The sequence below is a fragment of the Doryrhamphus excisus genome, chromosome 21, assembly GCF_030265055.1.
Source record: "Doryrhamphus excisus isolate RoL2022-K1 chromosome 21, RoL_Dexc_1.0, whole genome shotgun sequence".
NCBI lineage: Eukaryota > Metazoa > Chordata > Actinopteri > Syngnathiformes > Syngnathidae > Doryrhamphus > Doryrhamphus excisus.
The window spans coordinates 10,428,820-10,444,944 of NC_080486.1; the positions used below are offsets into that span (position 1 = coordinate 10,428,820).

Genomic DNA, 16,125 nt, shown 5'->3' on the forward strand with positions numbered 1-16,125 from the left:
TACAGGAATCTCGGCCCTCGTTCTCCGACATTGTTCCTAGCTTGTGTGGTTATAACTGATGCGTTTTCCAGCGGTACTATCATAAAGTGGGGGAAAAAAAAAATCCACCTCAAACAAAGGCAAAAAAAGAATCTGAGAGAATAGTCGTTTTTATGATTTAAAGCAGTGAAGATGACAAAGTTGTCGGATAATGCTCAAGCACCGGGATGGATGTAGCTCCCACAGGGAAGAAGGTCATTTGGGAAAAGACATGAAAAGAGCTGAAGTGTGCGCCCCGCAGCATAAAGTGAGTGATCAATGGCGCAGGTGTGGAGGAGGAACAGTAGGGCAGGTAAATATCTCTGAGGCTAACACCCTAAACACCTCATTAGGTACAAATTTGTGCGAACCCTGACGGATGGCTGTATTACTACACCATTCCCAGCATCCATTCATAAATACGGCAGAGCAGCTAATCAGTCAACATGAAGGATTCGGTTCTACGCATGACCCCCTTCAACACGAAAAGTCCACCGAGTGATAATATATTGATGGGGAGCGCCATTAAAAAACGGTTTCAAAACCCCCCTCTTGCAATCATTTGCGCTGACCCAGAATGCAGTATTTTCTTAACGCAAGCAGCAGGCCGCTTTGATGTTATCTCCCTATCCAAACAAGCGGAGGGCCGGCTGCCCCCGCCGCCTCGCCGCCCCACGCCTGTGGCCACAGAGGATGGCGTCGATTAATCACCGTGAAGCCTGCGAGGGCCCTCTCATAAATCGCATCGCCGCTCCTTAAACAGGAGAGCCCCAGGGCGCCGAGGCGTCATTCATCAACACTCCCCCTTCTGGAGGAAGGGGTAAATAAAACTGGGCGAAGCAAATCGCTCACTTGTGATTTTAGACGTTTTTTACTCTGTTTTGTTTGTTTAGGCATTCATCACAATTTATACTGAATTTTGTTTTTAATTTCAGGCACTAATATCCACAAAAATAAAAAATAAAATTGAAGCAAAGTGACAATTTTTGATGTTTCGCTAAGTTAAAAATTAGTAAATCAAATTCAATGCATTTACAGATAGAATTATTATTACCTCCATTTTGTTTCTGACCCCTTCTTTTTTTTTCTCCCTTTTTTTGAGCAGTTCAATCTCCATCATCAGGCTTGTGACCCCCACAAAAGGCCTGCCTGGAGACACATGACAGCGCCACAAAGACAACACAGGTGGCTGCTTGAGGACCACCTGGAGCAAGATGGGGCAGGAGAGCTGCGACATCTGGGAAAATCACCGTAAGTATTCCTGGAAGAAAAGACACGGATGCATGCACTTTTATATTCATTGATTTTAGTTGTCATAGTTTGTATTAACCATCGTCAAACTTAGTCATTTTTAAATCTCTTTATTTTAAAATGTATCATTATTATTGAGATTATTATATATTGAATTTATATTATCTACATATCTATAATCTACATATTTAAAATCAATGCGCATGGAAGTGTCTGGATGACTTAAAGAAGGCGAACAATATTAACATGCTAACATTAGCATGCTAACACCCAGCATTCATTCATTCATTTTCTACCGCTTATCCTCACGAGTGTCGCGAGTGGTGCTGGAGCCTATCCCAGCTGTCTTCGGGCGAGAGAGGTGGGGTACACCCTGGACTGGTCGCCAGCCAATCACAGGGCACATATAGATAAACAACCATTCACACTCACATTCATACCTATGGACAATTAACCTAGCGTGTTTTTGGAATGTGGGAGGAAACCGGAGTACCCGGAAAAAACCCATGCAAACTCCACACAGAGATGGCCGAGGGTGGAATTGAACTCAGGTCTCCTAGCTGTGAGGCCTTTCGCACTAACCACTCATTCGCCATGCAGCCTAACATCCTGCATAATAGTGCAAAATATTAGTGTAATTATGTTAGAATGCTAACATGCAATCATTAGCATGCTCGCACCTAGCACAATAGCGCTAAGTGTTTGTACAAGAGCCTACCTCTGAAAATGCTAGAAATGTTAGTACAGTTATGTTAGCATGCTAAAATTGACATGCTAGCATGCTGACACCTAGCATGATAGCGCTAAGTGTCTGCATAACTTCATATTCATGAAAACTGCACAAATGCTAGTGTGCTCATGTTAGCATGCTAGCAATGCTAACATGCAATGCTAACACTTTGCATGATAGCGGTAAGTATTAATTCATATACGTGTTTACCCATGTAAACAGCAAGAAATGCTAGTATGCTAACATTAGTATGCTAACAATGTACTGGAAAGTGCTCTGACCATTTTGTAGTGGCGTTATATGCACAAATTACAATGTTTAGGAATCCTTTAAAAAAATTCCTGGATCCAAACGGTGAGCCAGATCGCCCCCAAAATTGTATCTTCCATTTTTTTCTTCCGTATCCCATTTCCGACAATTCCTGAAAATATCCAATTCCATTCACTGAACACAGACAAACAGATAAACTTATCAGTGCCTTTAGAGTTATATAAATTAAGTGTAATATAAATATTAATTTTAGACGGTTTTCAATATGACTTCATGTTATTTCAGGTGGTGGATATCATCATTAAGATGCAACAATCAACCTGTATCTATCTATCCATCCATCCATCTATCAGCAACATCCAAATTTGACCTCTTTCTCCCATTTCCTCCACTACTGCACTTTCCCAATGAGATGCTGTGTCACGCTGCATAGTGAGATTACATGCCCTCCTTTCATGACCATGATAAATCCCTACGGTCCATGCCCACCTTTGAACCGTCCGCTCCATCCAGGCGACACAACCCACATTTGTCATCCATGATGGAGAATTAGACTCCAAATCAGCGGAGATGTAAGGGGATTCCCAAGGAGAGCAACAGAGGGCTAGAAAATGGAATCAAAGGACATGAATCGCCTGCTTTTATCATGCAGACTTACTTTCTGGAAGAGCATAGTTGGACCACGATCAAGGAGCAGTCTCCCCATTAAGCCACTTCGCAGGAAATAAACACAATAGTAAAACTGTGGAAAATACTCCTCCCTTTCTTGTTATCAGTTCCCAACATCCCTTTTCACCTTTATTTTCATCCTGTCACTATACTACTTCTGCACGCGCTTTATTCAATTTTTTGCCCTTTTTCTTGCCTTACAGCACAAATCTCCACTGTAATATTTGCACAATTCCACATTGAAAAAAGGAGGAAATTATAAAAACATACAAGCCCAGACAGTCATAACTTAACTGGAGTGCCAGTGGTGCCAAGAAGCAACAGAAGAAGAGGTCAAAAAGTGACTTAGCTTGATGCTATCTCACTTTTTTTATATACTGCAAAGCTCTAAAGCGGATAGAAACGTGCATGACTGGAATTCCAGACCGGGAATTCTACCACTACCACTACCACTACCGCTGACCTATAGGATACAGCTAGTGAGAATAATAAAAAAAAAAAGAATGACAAAATAGTACTTCTGTGGCCAACAAACAGGACGATAAGAGGAATGGACACATGACCTTTCACCCCACCTGACCCCTCCGAGCACCTCCTCCTTCCTTCCTCGTCTGCCACCAACATCACAAAGAAACACACACATGGTGGAGGGGGTGTTTTAAGTACCCAAATCCTTCTCGGACCCCCTTCTTTTTCTTCGTCTTCTTCTTGTGTCCGTCACATCAAAGCTGCCCAGGGGTTGAGAGGGAGCTGACCCATGGGAGAGGTAGCAGGAGGACCCTGCTGTTTGCCTTGGCGGCCGTGTGGAAAGAGACAAACAGGCAGCTCCCAGGCTTCTGATGCATTAAATCCACGGAGGGTTCTCAAGGCCATGAGCTGATTGTTTGTTCTCTGATCACACACACACACACACACGAAAGGACTTTAACTACACACACTATAGGCACACACTTGTCATTCACTGTCAGTCTGAGCCACTGACATTGATTCATTTGCACTAGGGGCAAGTTCTGTTGTGCCCCATATTTTATTGATTATATTCAATTATCATATTTTATATGTAAAGCGCACTAGTAAGCAACACCATCCATTCATTTTCTACCGCTTATCCTGGAACCTATCCCAGCTGTCACTAACACCACATAATGCATAGTTCAAAATGTTAGTATAATTATGTTAGAATGCTAACATGCAAACATTAGCGTGCTCACACCTAGCATAATAGCGCAAAGTGTTTGTAAAGATCCTATCCCTGAAAATGCTAGAAATGTTAGTATTAATTATGTTAGCATGCTAACATTGACGTGCTAGCATGCTAACACCTAGCATGATAATGCTAATTGTCTGCATAACTTCATTCATTCATTCATTTTCTACTGCTTATCCTAACGAGGGTCGCAGGGGGTGCTGGAGCCTATCCCAGCTGTCTTCGGGCGAGAGGCTAATTAACCTAATTAGAGTCGCTAATTAACCTAGCATGTTTTTTGGAATGTGGGAGAAAACCGGAGTACCCGGAGAAAACCCACGCATGCACGTGGAGAACATGCAAACTCCACACAGAGATAGCCGAGGGTGGAATTGAACCCGGGTCTCCTAGCTGTGAGGCCTTCGCGCTAACCACTCATCACTAACACCACATAATGCATAGTGCAAAATGTTAGAATGCTAACATGCAAGCATTAGCATGCTCACACCTAGCATAATAGCGCAAAGTGTTTGTAAAGATCCTATCCCTGAAAATGCTAGAAATGTTAGTATAATTATGTTAGCATGCTAACATTGACGTGCTAGCATGCTAACACCTAGCATGATAGCGCTAGGTGTCTGCATAACTTCAAATTTATGAAAATTGTACCCGGCGAAAACCCACGCATGCGCCGGGAGAACATGCAAACTCCACACAGAGATAGCCGAGGGTGGAATCGAACTGGGGTCTTATAGCTGCGAGGCCTGTGTGCCAGCCACTCGTCCACCGTGCAGCCCTAGATTCATGACAGTAAAAATGAATTCTCCTCGTATTCTGTGTGGAAGTGGTACATTTTACGCTTTCTTAGTTTAGATTAGAATAAGTTTAGAATAAAAGTAGTTTAGAAAAGGTGTGTAAAGGTGACTATGAAGTGTTATTTGATGCGTACTAGGCAAGTCATAAATGTTTACATATATAGTCTATCTATTAACATTGAGTCCTATGTGTAAGTTGCCCCTAATGAGGGGTTACTTGTACTGTACATACTGTACTGTATGTAATGATTTATATTTATACAATTCACTACATCCTTTGCGCATGTGCAGAGAATGCGCCCCCTTTATTTTACTTGCGGCTGTGTAGTTACTTCCTGTAAGTGCTAATACAGACACGGATGCGGTGTGTGTTTTTATAAAGACGTGTATTTAATTCAACTGCTGTACACACTAATGACCCATAAGGAGGAATATTGATGGGAAAACTTAACAACCGGCAGCTCCGATTTCACCGGGCGAGATGGATAAAATACACGGCTGATCGCTTGAGACACCTGACGCTCGTTTGAGCTACTTCTCATACTTTTTTATGAAGTGTCTCCATCTCTAGAGTGCAACTAAAATACATCAGCGGCGTTCACAGACTCCACGCATCTTATCTTTGCTTTACAAGGTGACAAAGCTGGCCGCTGTGTCCGAGCACAGCTGGCATCCGAGCAAAGGGGGGAGGGGGGCTCCCATGTGTTCTATCGTGTTATGTCCGGCGAGGGCATTTAAATCTCGATGCCTTTTCCACATGGCTAGTGGAATGAAGATGTGGGAATCGTGCAGGATGTAAGAAAGACGGTGTCTGATACGCCAAGTATAACCTCAATGATAAATATATTTGATGTGTTAGCCTCACAGAATAGCGACGGAGGCGGGGCTTAAGTGTCCGTCCATCCGCATGTCCATTATCCACCACGCCTTTCCCCCCGCCTCTGACCACCAAACCCTCCCCTCCTCCTTCCCCTTTTGAAGGCTGAGTAATTAACACGCCATCTGATCCATCATCCTTCCACAGAGCCTCTCTAGGGTAACACACATAAATCTATGAACACACACACACACACACTGACACACACTCGCATGAACAGGTGATCCATCACACGGCGTTAACTGGACTGGAGGAGCTGTCAGTCGCGTCTCTGGCGCATGGCGGTGACCCTGAGGTCAGCACGAAGACACCGTCATCACGATCCTGTTAGAAATGGGATGTATCATAAAGCCCTCGTGATGGGCTGATATTATATATAAATCAATAACTTAACGTCCAATCCTAAGACATCATTTGTTTTCTAAAGGTCAAAAAATTTATTTTATTAATTTGCATGCATGGGAATATTCTTTTTCAGGCTATGCAGTTATTTGGTGTTAATCCAGAGATTAACCTTTCATAATAATGCACAGCAAGGAAATAATTAATCTTTATTGTGAATGAACAATGATGATTTCATATGCATCCACAATAAATGTAAGCATTATTAGTGCACATCATATTAATTTTGTTATTTTTTAAATATTATTTGGCATTTTTATTGTTCATTTTTATTTATTTGATTGCCTTGTGAAAGTACTTATATTAAAAAAATATTTATAATTTATTTATGTAAAATGTAATACATTTTAAATTAATAATATTCAATGACATTATGATTAATTGGATTTTAATGAATGGTAATTAGAACTTTTTTTGAATGAAATGTTGTGTATGATGGATGTGTATCCATGATAAATGTAAGCATTATTAGTCTATATGATTATATTAATTGTGTTATATTTATAATAATAATTATTATATAATATTTAATATTATTTAGCATTTTTATTGTTGATTTTTTTATTTTATTGCCCTGTGAAAGTACTTATATTAAAAAATATACAATTTATTCTTAGATTATTTAGAATTTATATATGTAAAATGTAATACATTTTAATTAATATTATTCAATGATAATATGAGTAATTGGGTTTTAATGAATGGTAATTAGAACTTTGTTTGAATTAAATGTTGTGTATGATTGTTGGATGTGTATCCATGATAAGTGTAAGCATTATTATTGCATATGATTATGTTAATTTTGTTATTTTTTTTATATTATTTAGCTTTTTTATTGTTGATTTTTATTTATTTTATTACCTTGGGAAAGTACTTATATTAAAAAAATTATAATTGATTCTTAGATTAGATTTAGAATTTATTTATATAAAATGTAATGCATTTTAAATTAATATTAATTATTATTATTCAATGATAATATGAGTAATTAATGGTAATTAAAACTTTGTTTGAATTAAATGTCGTGATTGTTGGATGTGTGTGTGAAAGGTTGAATAATGTAACGTTAGAAGGAGCGATAACCTCAATAAAAGACGGAAAAGGGCGACTATTTGTTCGCCATCAAAGTGTCTATTTAGTGGCACCTGTGCCGACTCGACGCTCCCAAATCTCCCGTCAGTTTTAGGACATCACGTTCTACACAAAGAGCGTGAAATCGCTTTGATTTCCGATGTGGTCAGGAAAAGTTCAAGCCTCTTAAAAAGCAACAGAAAGAGAGAAAAGGGGGAAAAAAAGTTGGGATTTAGTTGCTTGGGCCAGGTCATCAAAGATGTTTGACAGAATACTTTCTCTCTGAGGTCAAAGGTGAGGCAGGCTGTCCAAAATAAGACTGATGCACCGACTGATTTATTCTCTGACATTTATTTGGGCATGTCCTCCATTTGATACCTTTATCTGATTGGCTTCCCCGCAGGTCTCATGTACTCATGTGTGAGAAAGTACATTGTGAGATTTGTGCTTTCTTCTGTATTCATTTCTATGATGCAAAGTGGCGGTTATCCTAAATAACTGGCAGGAGGAGTGACCACTTTATTGTAAAGTTGCTTGTGCACGAGCAGGTGTTCCTTAAGCTTTGTTGATTATTTTTGAGTTTTTCTATTTATTTATATTGTAGAAGGTGGCAGTTATCATTAATAACTGGCAGGGGGAGTGAGTATAATTATACAAGTTGCCTACCACACATGCACATGTATTGTTATATGAGCGAATGCATTCTTATTTCAAGTCTCTGTGCTAATTTCTATTGTGGAAGGTGGCAGTTATTAATAATAACTGGCAGGAGGAGCCAGCAAAATAACTGCAGAACTCATCTACAGAGGACACACATGCTCTTGTATGAACGAGCACATCGTTATTTCAAGTCTTTTTGAAAATTTCATTTGTGAGAGGCGGCAGTTATCATTAATAACTGGCAGGGGGAGTGATTATAATTATACAAATTGCCTAGTACACACGCACATGTACTGTTATATGAGCGAGTGCATTCTTATTTTAGGTCTCTGTGCTAATTTCTATTGTGGAAGGTGGCAGTTATTGATCATAACTGGCAGGAGGAGCCAGCAAAATAATTGCAGAACTCATCTACAGAGGACACATGTGCTCTTGTATGAGTGAGCACATTGTTATTTCAAGTCTTTTTGCAAATTTCTTTTTGTGAGAGATCATTAATAACTGGCAGGAGGAGTGAGTATAATTATACCAGTTGTCTAGTACACACGCACATGTACTGTTATATGAGCGAGTGCATTCTTATTTGAGGTCTCAAATGGGTCTCAAAGGTGGTAGTTATCATTAATAACTGGCAGGAGGACCAAGGAAATAATTACATGTGCTCTTGTATGAGCGTGTTGCTATTTAGAGAATAGAAGAGAACTTATTTCTATTGCATGTGTTTCGAGCCTTTCTGTTGTATTTCTGTTGTGCAAGGTGACCGGTATCGCTGATAACTGGCAGGGGGAGCATTGTGACTATCGCTATTGCGTTTGGCTGTCGCCCCACAGAGTCAGGGACTTTTGATGTGTTCCAACAGCGCCAGAGGCAAAGTGTCAGCACAGAGAAAAGAAAAGAGGTTCTAATCCATAGTTTGCAGGTGTGTTGGACTTTTGTAGGCCAGCAGAGGTTGATGCCGACAAAGAGCATTGTGGCCTGGAGAACAATGAAGGCAATGTCTAATCCCTCTGCGGCGCTGACACTTTGGGCCTTCAAGCAACCTGACCGCTCATTTCTCTTCTCTTCTCCAGGATGACACGCATGGGAAAAAAGCCACTGAGAGACTTAGCCTTCACCTCCTCCTGCTCCTCCTCCCTCCATTATCACCTTAGAAGATGAGAGCGTGCCACTCTCTGAGGCTGTGTGATCTTGTACACAGGTATTTGTTTTATGTACATTTTAACCATGGAAAACACATGCCATAAATGCTAAAATGGCATCAAACAAAAAGTTATTTTTAAAAGGATTACTAGCTGGCAAGAATAACATCTTGCAAGGTGAACAAAATGTATTGGTAAAGAAAAATATGATTTATTTATGCAGTTGCAGCTCCTTAGTCTTAAGTCTTAAACATATATAGCCATATATAGTTTTTTAATGAAAACATATTTTAAAAGAAAAAAAGGTCATTTTTAAAAGAAAAAAAAAGAAACATGGAATAAATCTGATTAAAAATCGATAAAAAAATTTATTCAAATTAATTATTCATTTTTTTCCCCCAAGAAAAAAATGTTAGGAGAAAAAAAATGTAATCTTTAAATCCTAAACCTTGAAAATCACATTTTAAAGAAATGAAAATCAATTTAATAATCATGTAAAATTAAAATATATATTTTTTTAATTTCCAAGAAAATGTTTTTGTGAGAAATAAAAACCTTAAAATTCACTTTATATAAATATTAAAAACAGAAAGATATTTCTAAAGGATTAAAAGATTATCTCAAGATATTTGGGGAAAATAAAATTAATATTTGTTGATATGTTTTTGAGAAACAAAATTATGAGTAAAAAATGTAATTTCTTTTAAAGGTGGCATCATAAACCTTGAACATTTAAACATTAAAAAACTTTTTTTTTCATGAAAAAATATTTTAAAATGAAAAAAAAAAGCTTTTTGAAAAGAAAAACTCCTAATTTTGCATGAATTAATCTGACTTTTTTAGTTCAAAAAACATTTTTAATTTTAAAAGAATGTCTTATTATTTATATCTTCACATTTTTTAAAGAATATATATCTATATTTTTTTTATGGGGAACAAGGTAATTTTTTAAAGGGGAAATAGTATGATCATATTGTGTTTTATTTTTAAATGGTAATTTTACATGATTAAGGTCATTTTTAAAGTCAGAATGTACATTCTTTTAACCTCAGTTGCAGAACTCATTCAGCTAATTCCTGTATTTCAGACGACCGTTTCCCTCCCAACAAAGAAAGTATCTTCTATTATTATAAACAAAGCTGTGAGGAACTCATCTGACTCATAAGGGGAAGTGTATACACGAGAGAAAAAAAAGGTGATTGAAATAGTTTGGGATTCCTCATTAGTGCTATTTGAGTGAGAGGATATGGAATAACAAACATTCCCAAAGTGCTTTTGGAAAAAATCTTCAGCGTCCATCCAGTTTTCAGGGCGGTCGGTCGGTCGCAGAGGCATCCTCGCTGAACCTCCTCATGTTGGCTTTGGACCTAACAAGCTCCTTTCTGTTCAAGGAATGCTGCAGTCATACCAAAAAAAGCAGGACAAATTTGCATTGTGCTGATTTTTCATAACTGATGGCTCAACCGAGCTTTATTTTTTTGCTACCATACATAGTACGAGTTTGAAATAACTTGCAAAAATTGGTAACAGAATTATTGGCAAATTTTTCATTGTTTTTTACTTAGTAGAGGAGGAGAAAAAAGAAACATGACAGAAAATCCCTATGTGGGGTCAAACATGTGGGCACACTGCCCTCTGCTGGATGTATAGAGTTATTGCTTGTCAATATGTCACTGCAGTAAAATTGTATATGTCAATCTTTTTATTTTGTAAAAAAAATTGAATTACCATTAGTAATTTTAAAAAATTACCATTGATATTTGGGTTTTTTGGGGGGGTCAATAATAATAATAATAATGATAATAATAGTAATAATAATAACAATAAAAATAACAATAAAAATAACAATAATAATAATAATAATAATAATAATAATAATAATAATAATAATAATAATAATAATTACTATTATTATTATTATCATCATCATTTTACCTTCCTGAAGTCTGCATTTTTCTAGAAATGTATGTTTTTTTGTAAAAAAAAGGCTAAAATAAAAGTAATAATAATTATTATTATTATTGTTGTTGTTTTTTGTAAAAAAAAAGGCTAAAATAATAATAATAACATTATATTATTAATAATAATTATTATTATATTATAATAATTATTAATAATAATTATAATAGTTATTATTATTATAATTAGTTTTGCCTTTTTTTTTTACAAAAAACACACATTTCTAGAAAAATGCAGACTTCCGGTAGGTAAAATCTGTTGTTTTATTCTTGTTTTTTCTCTATTTCCCCCCTTTTTTCCTCTAAAAAACATTTTCATTGAAGAAAAATGAACGTAATTATTTTAAGAATGAGTTATGGTTATAATCTGAATATAAATGTTAATATATATTTATTTCACATCATACAAAGTGTGTATTTTAACCGGCCATACATGCGTTCCCTTCACATAACAATGTAGGACTTGCAGTTCTATTTGCAACCACTAGATGAAGCCAATGTAACACTGTCAAGTGCTGCTGTTTTTTAACCAAACGTCAACTGGTGTTGTCGCCGTATTATTTATATGTCAACGTACTGTATCTATTTCATATGAAAAACCAACGTCACGCCACCCACATCATCACTTCGTCCCCACGATTGATGGCCCCACTTAAACACAGGACACTTTGTCCTTGACGAGTGTGAGAAGGCAGCTCATTAGACGTCCCCAGAGAGTCCCTGAATGCATGCTCGGAATTCTGGGAAAGTCACCAACATGAACAACAGCTGCAACTTTACAACAACCTGATGAAAAGTGCTCTTTTTGTGTGGTTCTCCTCTACTGTTGGTCACAATATTAGGCACACCTGTACCCTCATTTGGATGGACATTAATTGAATAGGATATGTTTATTATTGTGACCTTGAACAATCATAGATGATAAGGTCATGGCGAGGCCTCAGCAGGCGGTAGCTCCATAAAGTCTTCCAGTGGTGGACAAGTCTTGGTCCTCGGAGTGTCCTGACGTCACAAACGGCCATGTCTGTTCCAAAGACAACACATGGGCATGACAGGAAGTACAAATATGGGCTCCTTCCTCCTCGCTTCCTCGTACTTTTCACCATATTATGGACAGTAGCATGTGACTTCCCAACAGCCAATAATAAAATAATATTATATCATGAAATTAATACATGAAAATAACGTAACTATTTTATCCAAGAATTTATTTAAAGATATGTTTTCTATAAAAACATTAAAATAAATAAGTTGATACAAAAAAATATACTAAAAAGATATAAATATGTTTGAATACTTGAATACTAATAAAATAAAGCAAAATTAATTTAATTTTGAAAAAAATAATCGCTTTTTAAAGTAGGGTTTTTAGAGCAAAACATTGTTCAGTGATGTATTTTAATTTTAATAGAATAAATAAAATCCATATAATTTGTAAAATAATTAGTAAAAATATTTTAAATAAAAATGTGTTGAAACAACATGTTTAATCTTAAAAGAATAATTTGTTTAAAAACACTTTTAACAAAACATATAATGTTTTGTTATTACTTCATATTTTAATAATATTTAAAATATACATATTTTACAGAAGTGGGAAATAGGGGTACATATTTCTCAGTGAAAAAAATATATTTAATTTTATTTTAACATGATTAATCTTAAAAGAATAATTTGTTTAAAAACACTTTTAACAAAACACATAATGTTTTTTATTTCTTCATATTTTAATAATATTTAAAATATATATATATATATTTTACAGAAGTGGGAAATAGGATTAAGAATTTCTCAGTGAAAAATGAATATTTTATTCTATTACAATAAATAAATAGTGTTTAAAAAGCCATAAACAAAAATCATGTTTAAAAGTAGTTAATGATTTATTTGTACATAATTGACAAATACTTAAAATAAAAAAACTTTAAAAAACTTTTTAAACTTTAAATAAAAATTTAAAATAAAAATGTATTTAAATATATTTTAAAAAAATAGTTTTAAAACAATTTATGTTTATTTAATTATATTTTAATATATTTATTTAAACAAGAAAATGATTGTAAATTATTTAAATCATCTGTAAATATTATTTATTGTTTATTTATTATTATTAATATTGTAATTATTTTATAATGTAATTTGAATTGTTATGGGTGAAATAATGTTATTTTAGGCCATCAAATATATGATGGAGCCCATAACTGTATTAAGTAATGTAAATACAGTAATTGTCATACCAAAGCGGACGTCTGCACAAAGCTGTCCTCCAGTCGGTCCTCCTGCAGAAGCTGCCTCAGATGTGAGATGTAGTTTGATGCCAGACGCAGGGTGTCCAGTTTGGACAACTTGGTGTCCGCCGGCACCCACGGCAAACTGGTCTTAAGTCTGGAGAAGGCTTTGCTCAGCACCCTCATCCTCGCCCTCTCCCTGGCGTTGGCCGCGTCACGGTGCGACTGGCGAGCATCCTTCTTGGACCGTTTGTCTTTGGGTGCGCCGTTCCGGTCCGAATAGTCCTCGGCATCGCTCGCCGACGAACCAGTGGACATGACCACCTGCTCTGGAGGAGATGAGAAGTCCAACTGGCTTCACCGGGCGTCCTCTGAAAGCAAAACATGCCCATGGCCTGGAAATCCTTGTCATTTAAGACGCATTCTGGACATCTGGGCGCTCTTTCTCCATAACATTCCTCCTCCCACTTTTCCCACTTGACGTCACGCAACAGTAGACTATGCTGGGATTAGGCTACAAGCCATATGACAAGTGAACGCATCACAGCACAAGGGCTGGAACCTACCCTAGCTGACCACGACATGATCAGTACCTTCATTTAATTTCATGTATCCATCTGTTTTCTACACCGCTTACGCTTATCCTGTTCAAAATAACCGAAAGCTGGAGCCTACCCCAGTTGATCTAAAAATTGTCTTTTTCGTCATCCATATCACACCGATTCCGTTCAAAATCCCAGGAAGCTGGAGTCTATCAGACTGAACTATCAGAGTCTACTGCTCATCCTGTTAAGACTCACATGGTGAGCTGGAGCCTACCCCAGATGACCACTATGCTATCAGTGCCTTCATTTAATTTCATATATCCATCCATTACGCTTATCCTGTTCAAAATAACCGAAAGCTGGAGCCGACCCCAGTTGATCTAAAAATTGTCTTTTTAGTCATACATATCACATTGATTCTGTTCAAAATCCCAGGAAGCTGGAGTCTATCAGACTAAACTCTCAGAGTCTACTGCTCATCCTCTTAAGACTCACATGGTGAGCTGGAGCCTACCCCAGATGACCACTATGCTATCATCAGTGCCTTCATTTAATTCCATGTATCCATCCATTACGCTTATCCTGTTCAAAATAACTGAAAGCTGGAGTCTACCCCAGTTGTTCACTACACTATCAGGCGCTTCATTTGATTTGTACATTTTATTTCACTTCAAAATGTAAAAATCAAATGAAGGCCCTGATAGTGTCATGATCAGCTGGGGTAGGCTCCAGCTTTCTGCTGCTTTCTGCCTGAACAGAATAAGTCGTACAGAAATTGGAGGGGTTGATACATGACCACCTGGGATAGGCTCCAGCTTGCTCTCTTAACAGGATGAGCGGTAGACCCAGTGTAGTGTAGTGGGATAGGCTCCAGCTCCCTATGTATTTCTGAATAGTATCACCGGGCCATAAAATGGATTGGTAATGTGAAGTGAAATAAACTGTAAAAATCAAATTAATGCCCTGATAGTGTAGTGATCGGCTGGGGTAGGCTCCAGCTTTCTGCTGCTTTCTGCTTGAACAGAATAAGTCGTATAGAAAATAGAGGGGCTGATACATGACCACCTGGGATAGCCTCCAGCTTGCTCTCTTAACAGGATGAGCGGTAGACCCAGTGTAGTGTAGTGGGATAGGCTCCAGCACCCCATGCATTACTGAATAGTATCACCGGGCCATAAAATGGATGGGTAATGTGAAGTGAAATAAAATGTAAAAATCAAATAAATGCCCTTATTGTGTTGTGATCAGCTGGGGTAGGCTCCAGCTTTCTACTGCTTTCTGCCTGAACAGAATAAGTCGTACAGAAATTGGAGGGGTTGATACATGACCACCTGGGATAGCCTCCAGCTTGCTCTCTTAACAGGATGAGCGGTAGACTCAGTGTAGTGTAGTGGGATAGGCTCCAGCTCCCTATGTATTTCTGAATAGTATCACCGGGCCATAAAATGGATTGGTAATGTGAAGTGAAATAAACTGTAAAAATCAAATTAATGCCCTTATAGTGTAGTGGTCAGCTGGGGTAGGCTCCAGCTTTCTGCTGTTTTCTGCTTGAACAGAATAAGTCGTATAGAAAATAGAGGGGCTGATACATGACCACCTGGGATAGCCTCCAGCTTGCTCTCTTAACAGGATGAGCAGTAGGCCCAGTGTAGTGTAGTGGGATAGGCTCCAGCACCCCATGCGTTACTGAATAGTATCACTGGGCCATAAAATGGATGGGTAATGTGAAGTGAAATAAGATGTAAAAATCAAATGAATGCCCTTATAGTGTCGTGATCAGCTGGGGTAGGCTCCAGCTTTCTACTGCTTTCTGCCTGAACAGAATAAGTCGTATAGAAAATAGAGGGGTTGATACATGACCACTTGGGGTAGGCTCCAGCTCACTCTCTTAACAGGATGAGCGGTAGACCCAGTATAGTGTAGTGGGATAGGCTCCAGCACCCCATGCATTACTGAATAGTATCACCAGGCCATAAAAGGGATGGATAATGTGAAGTGAAATAAAATGTAAAAATCAAATGAATGCCCTTGTAGTGTAGTGATCAGCTGGGGTAGGCTCCAGCTTTCTGCTTGAACAGAATAAGTAGTACAGAAAATGGAGGGGTTTATACATGACCACCTGGGATAGCCTCCAGCTCGCTCTCTTAACAGGGTGAGCAGTAGACTTAGTGTAGTGTAGTGGGATAGGCTCCAGCTCGCCACAACCAACTCCTATTTTGTTGTTGTTGTGTTTTTCGCTAATAGAAGTATCTCGGGGTCCTCATCAAACGTGTGTAATCCTTTTGGAGGTTTCACAGAGGGATTGT

General features: G+C 37.7%; 1 protein-coding gene and 1 long non-coding RNA gene across 2 annotated transcripts in view; one reads left to right on the top strand and one right to left on the bottom strand.

Moving 5' to 3' along the window:
- Positions 1 to 16,125, top strand: part of LOC131108830 (uncharacterized) — a 53,444-nt gene that overhangs the window by 17,597 nt on the left and 19,722 nt on the right. The window contains exons 5-6 of the long non-coding RNA XR_009120547.1: positions 1,124 to 1,269; positions 9,020 to 9,147. This is a non-coding gene — a long non-coding RNA (uncharacterized LOC131108830). The remainder of the gene's footprint in view (positions 1 to 1,123; positions 1,270 to 9,019; positions 9,148 to 16,125) is intronic.
- LOC131108829 (musculin) lies at positions 11,250 to 13,657 on the bottom strand. Its single transcript, XM_058060185.1, has 2 exons — positions 13,284 to 13,657; positions 11,250 to 12,070 (listed from the first exon to the last, which is right to left on the bottom strand). The coding sequence occupies exons 1-2, from the start codon at positions 13,590 to 13,592 to the stop codon at positions 11,987 to 11,989; spliced, it is 393 nt and encodes a 130-aa protein (XP_057916168.1). The 5' UTR covers positions 13,593 to 13,657; the 3' UTR covers positions 11,250 to 11,986.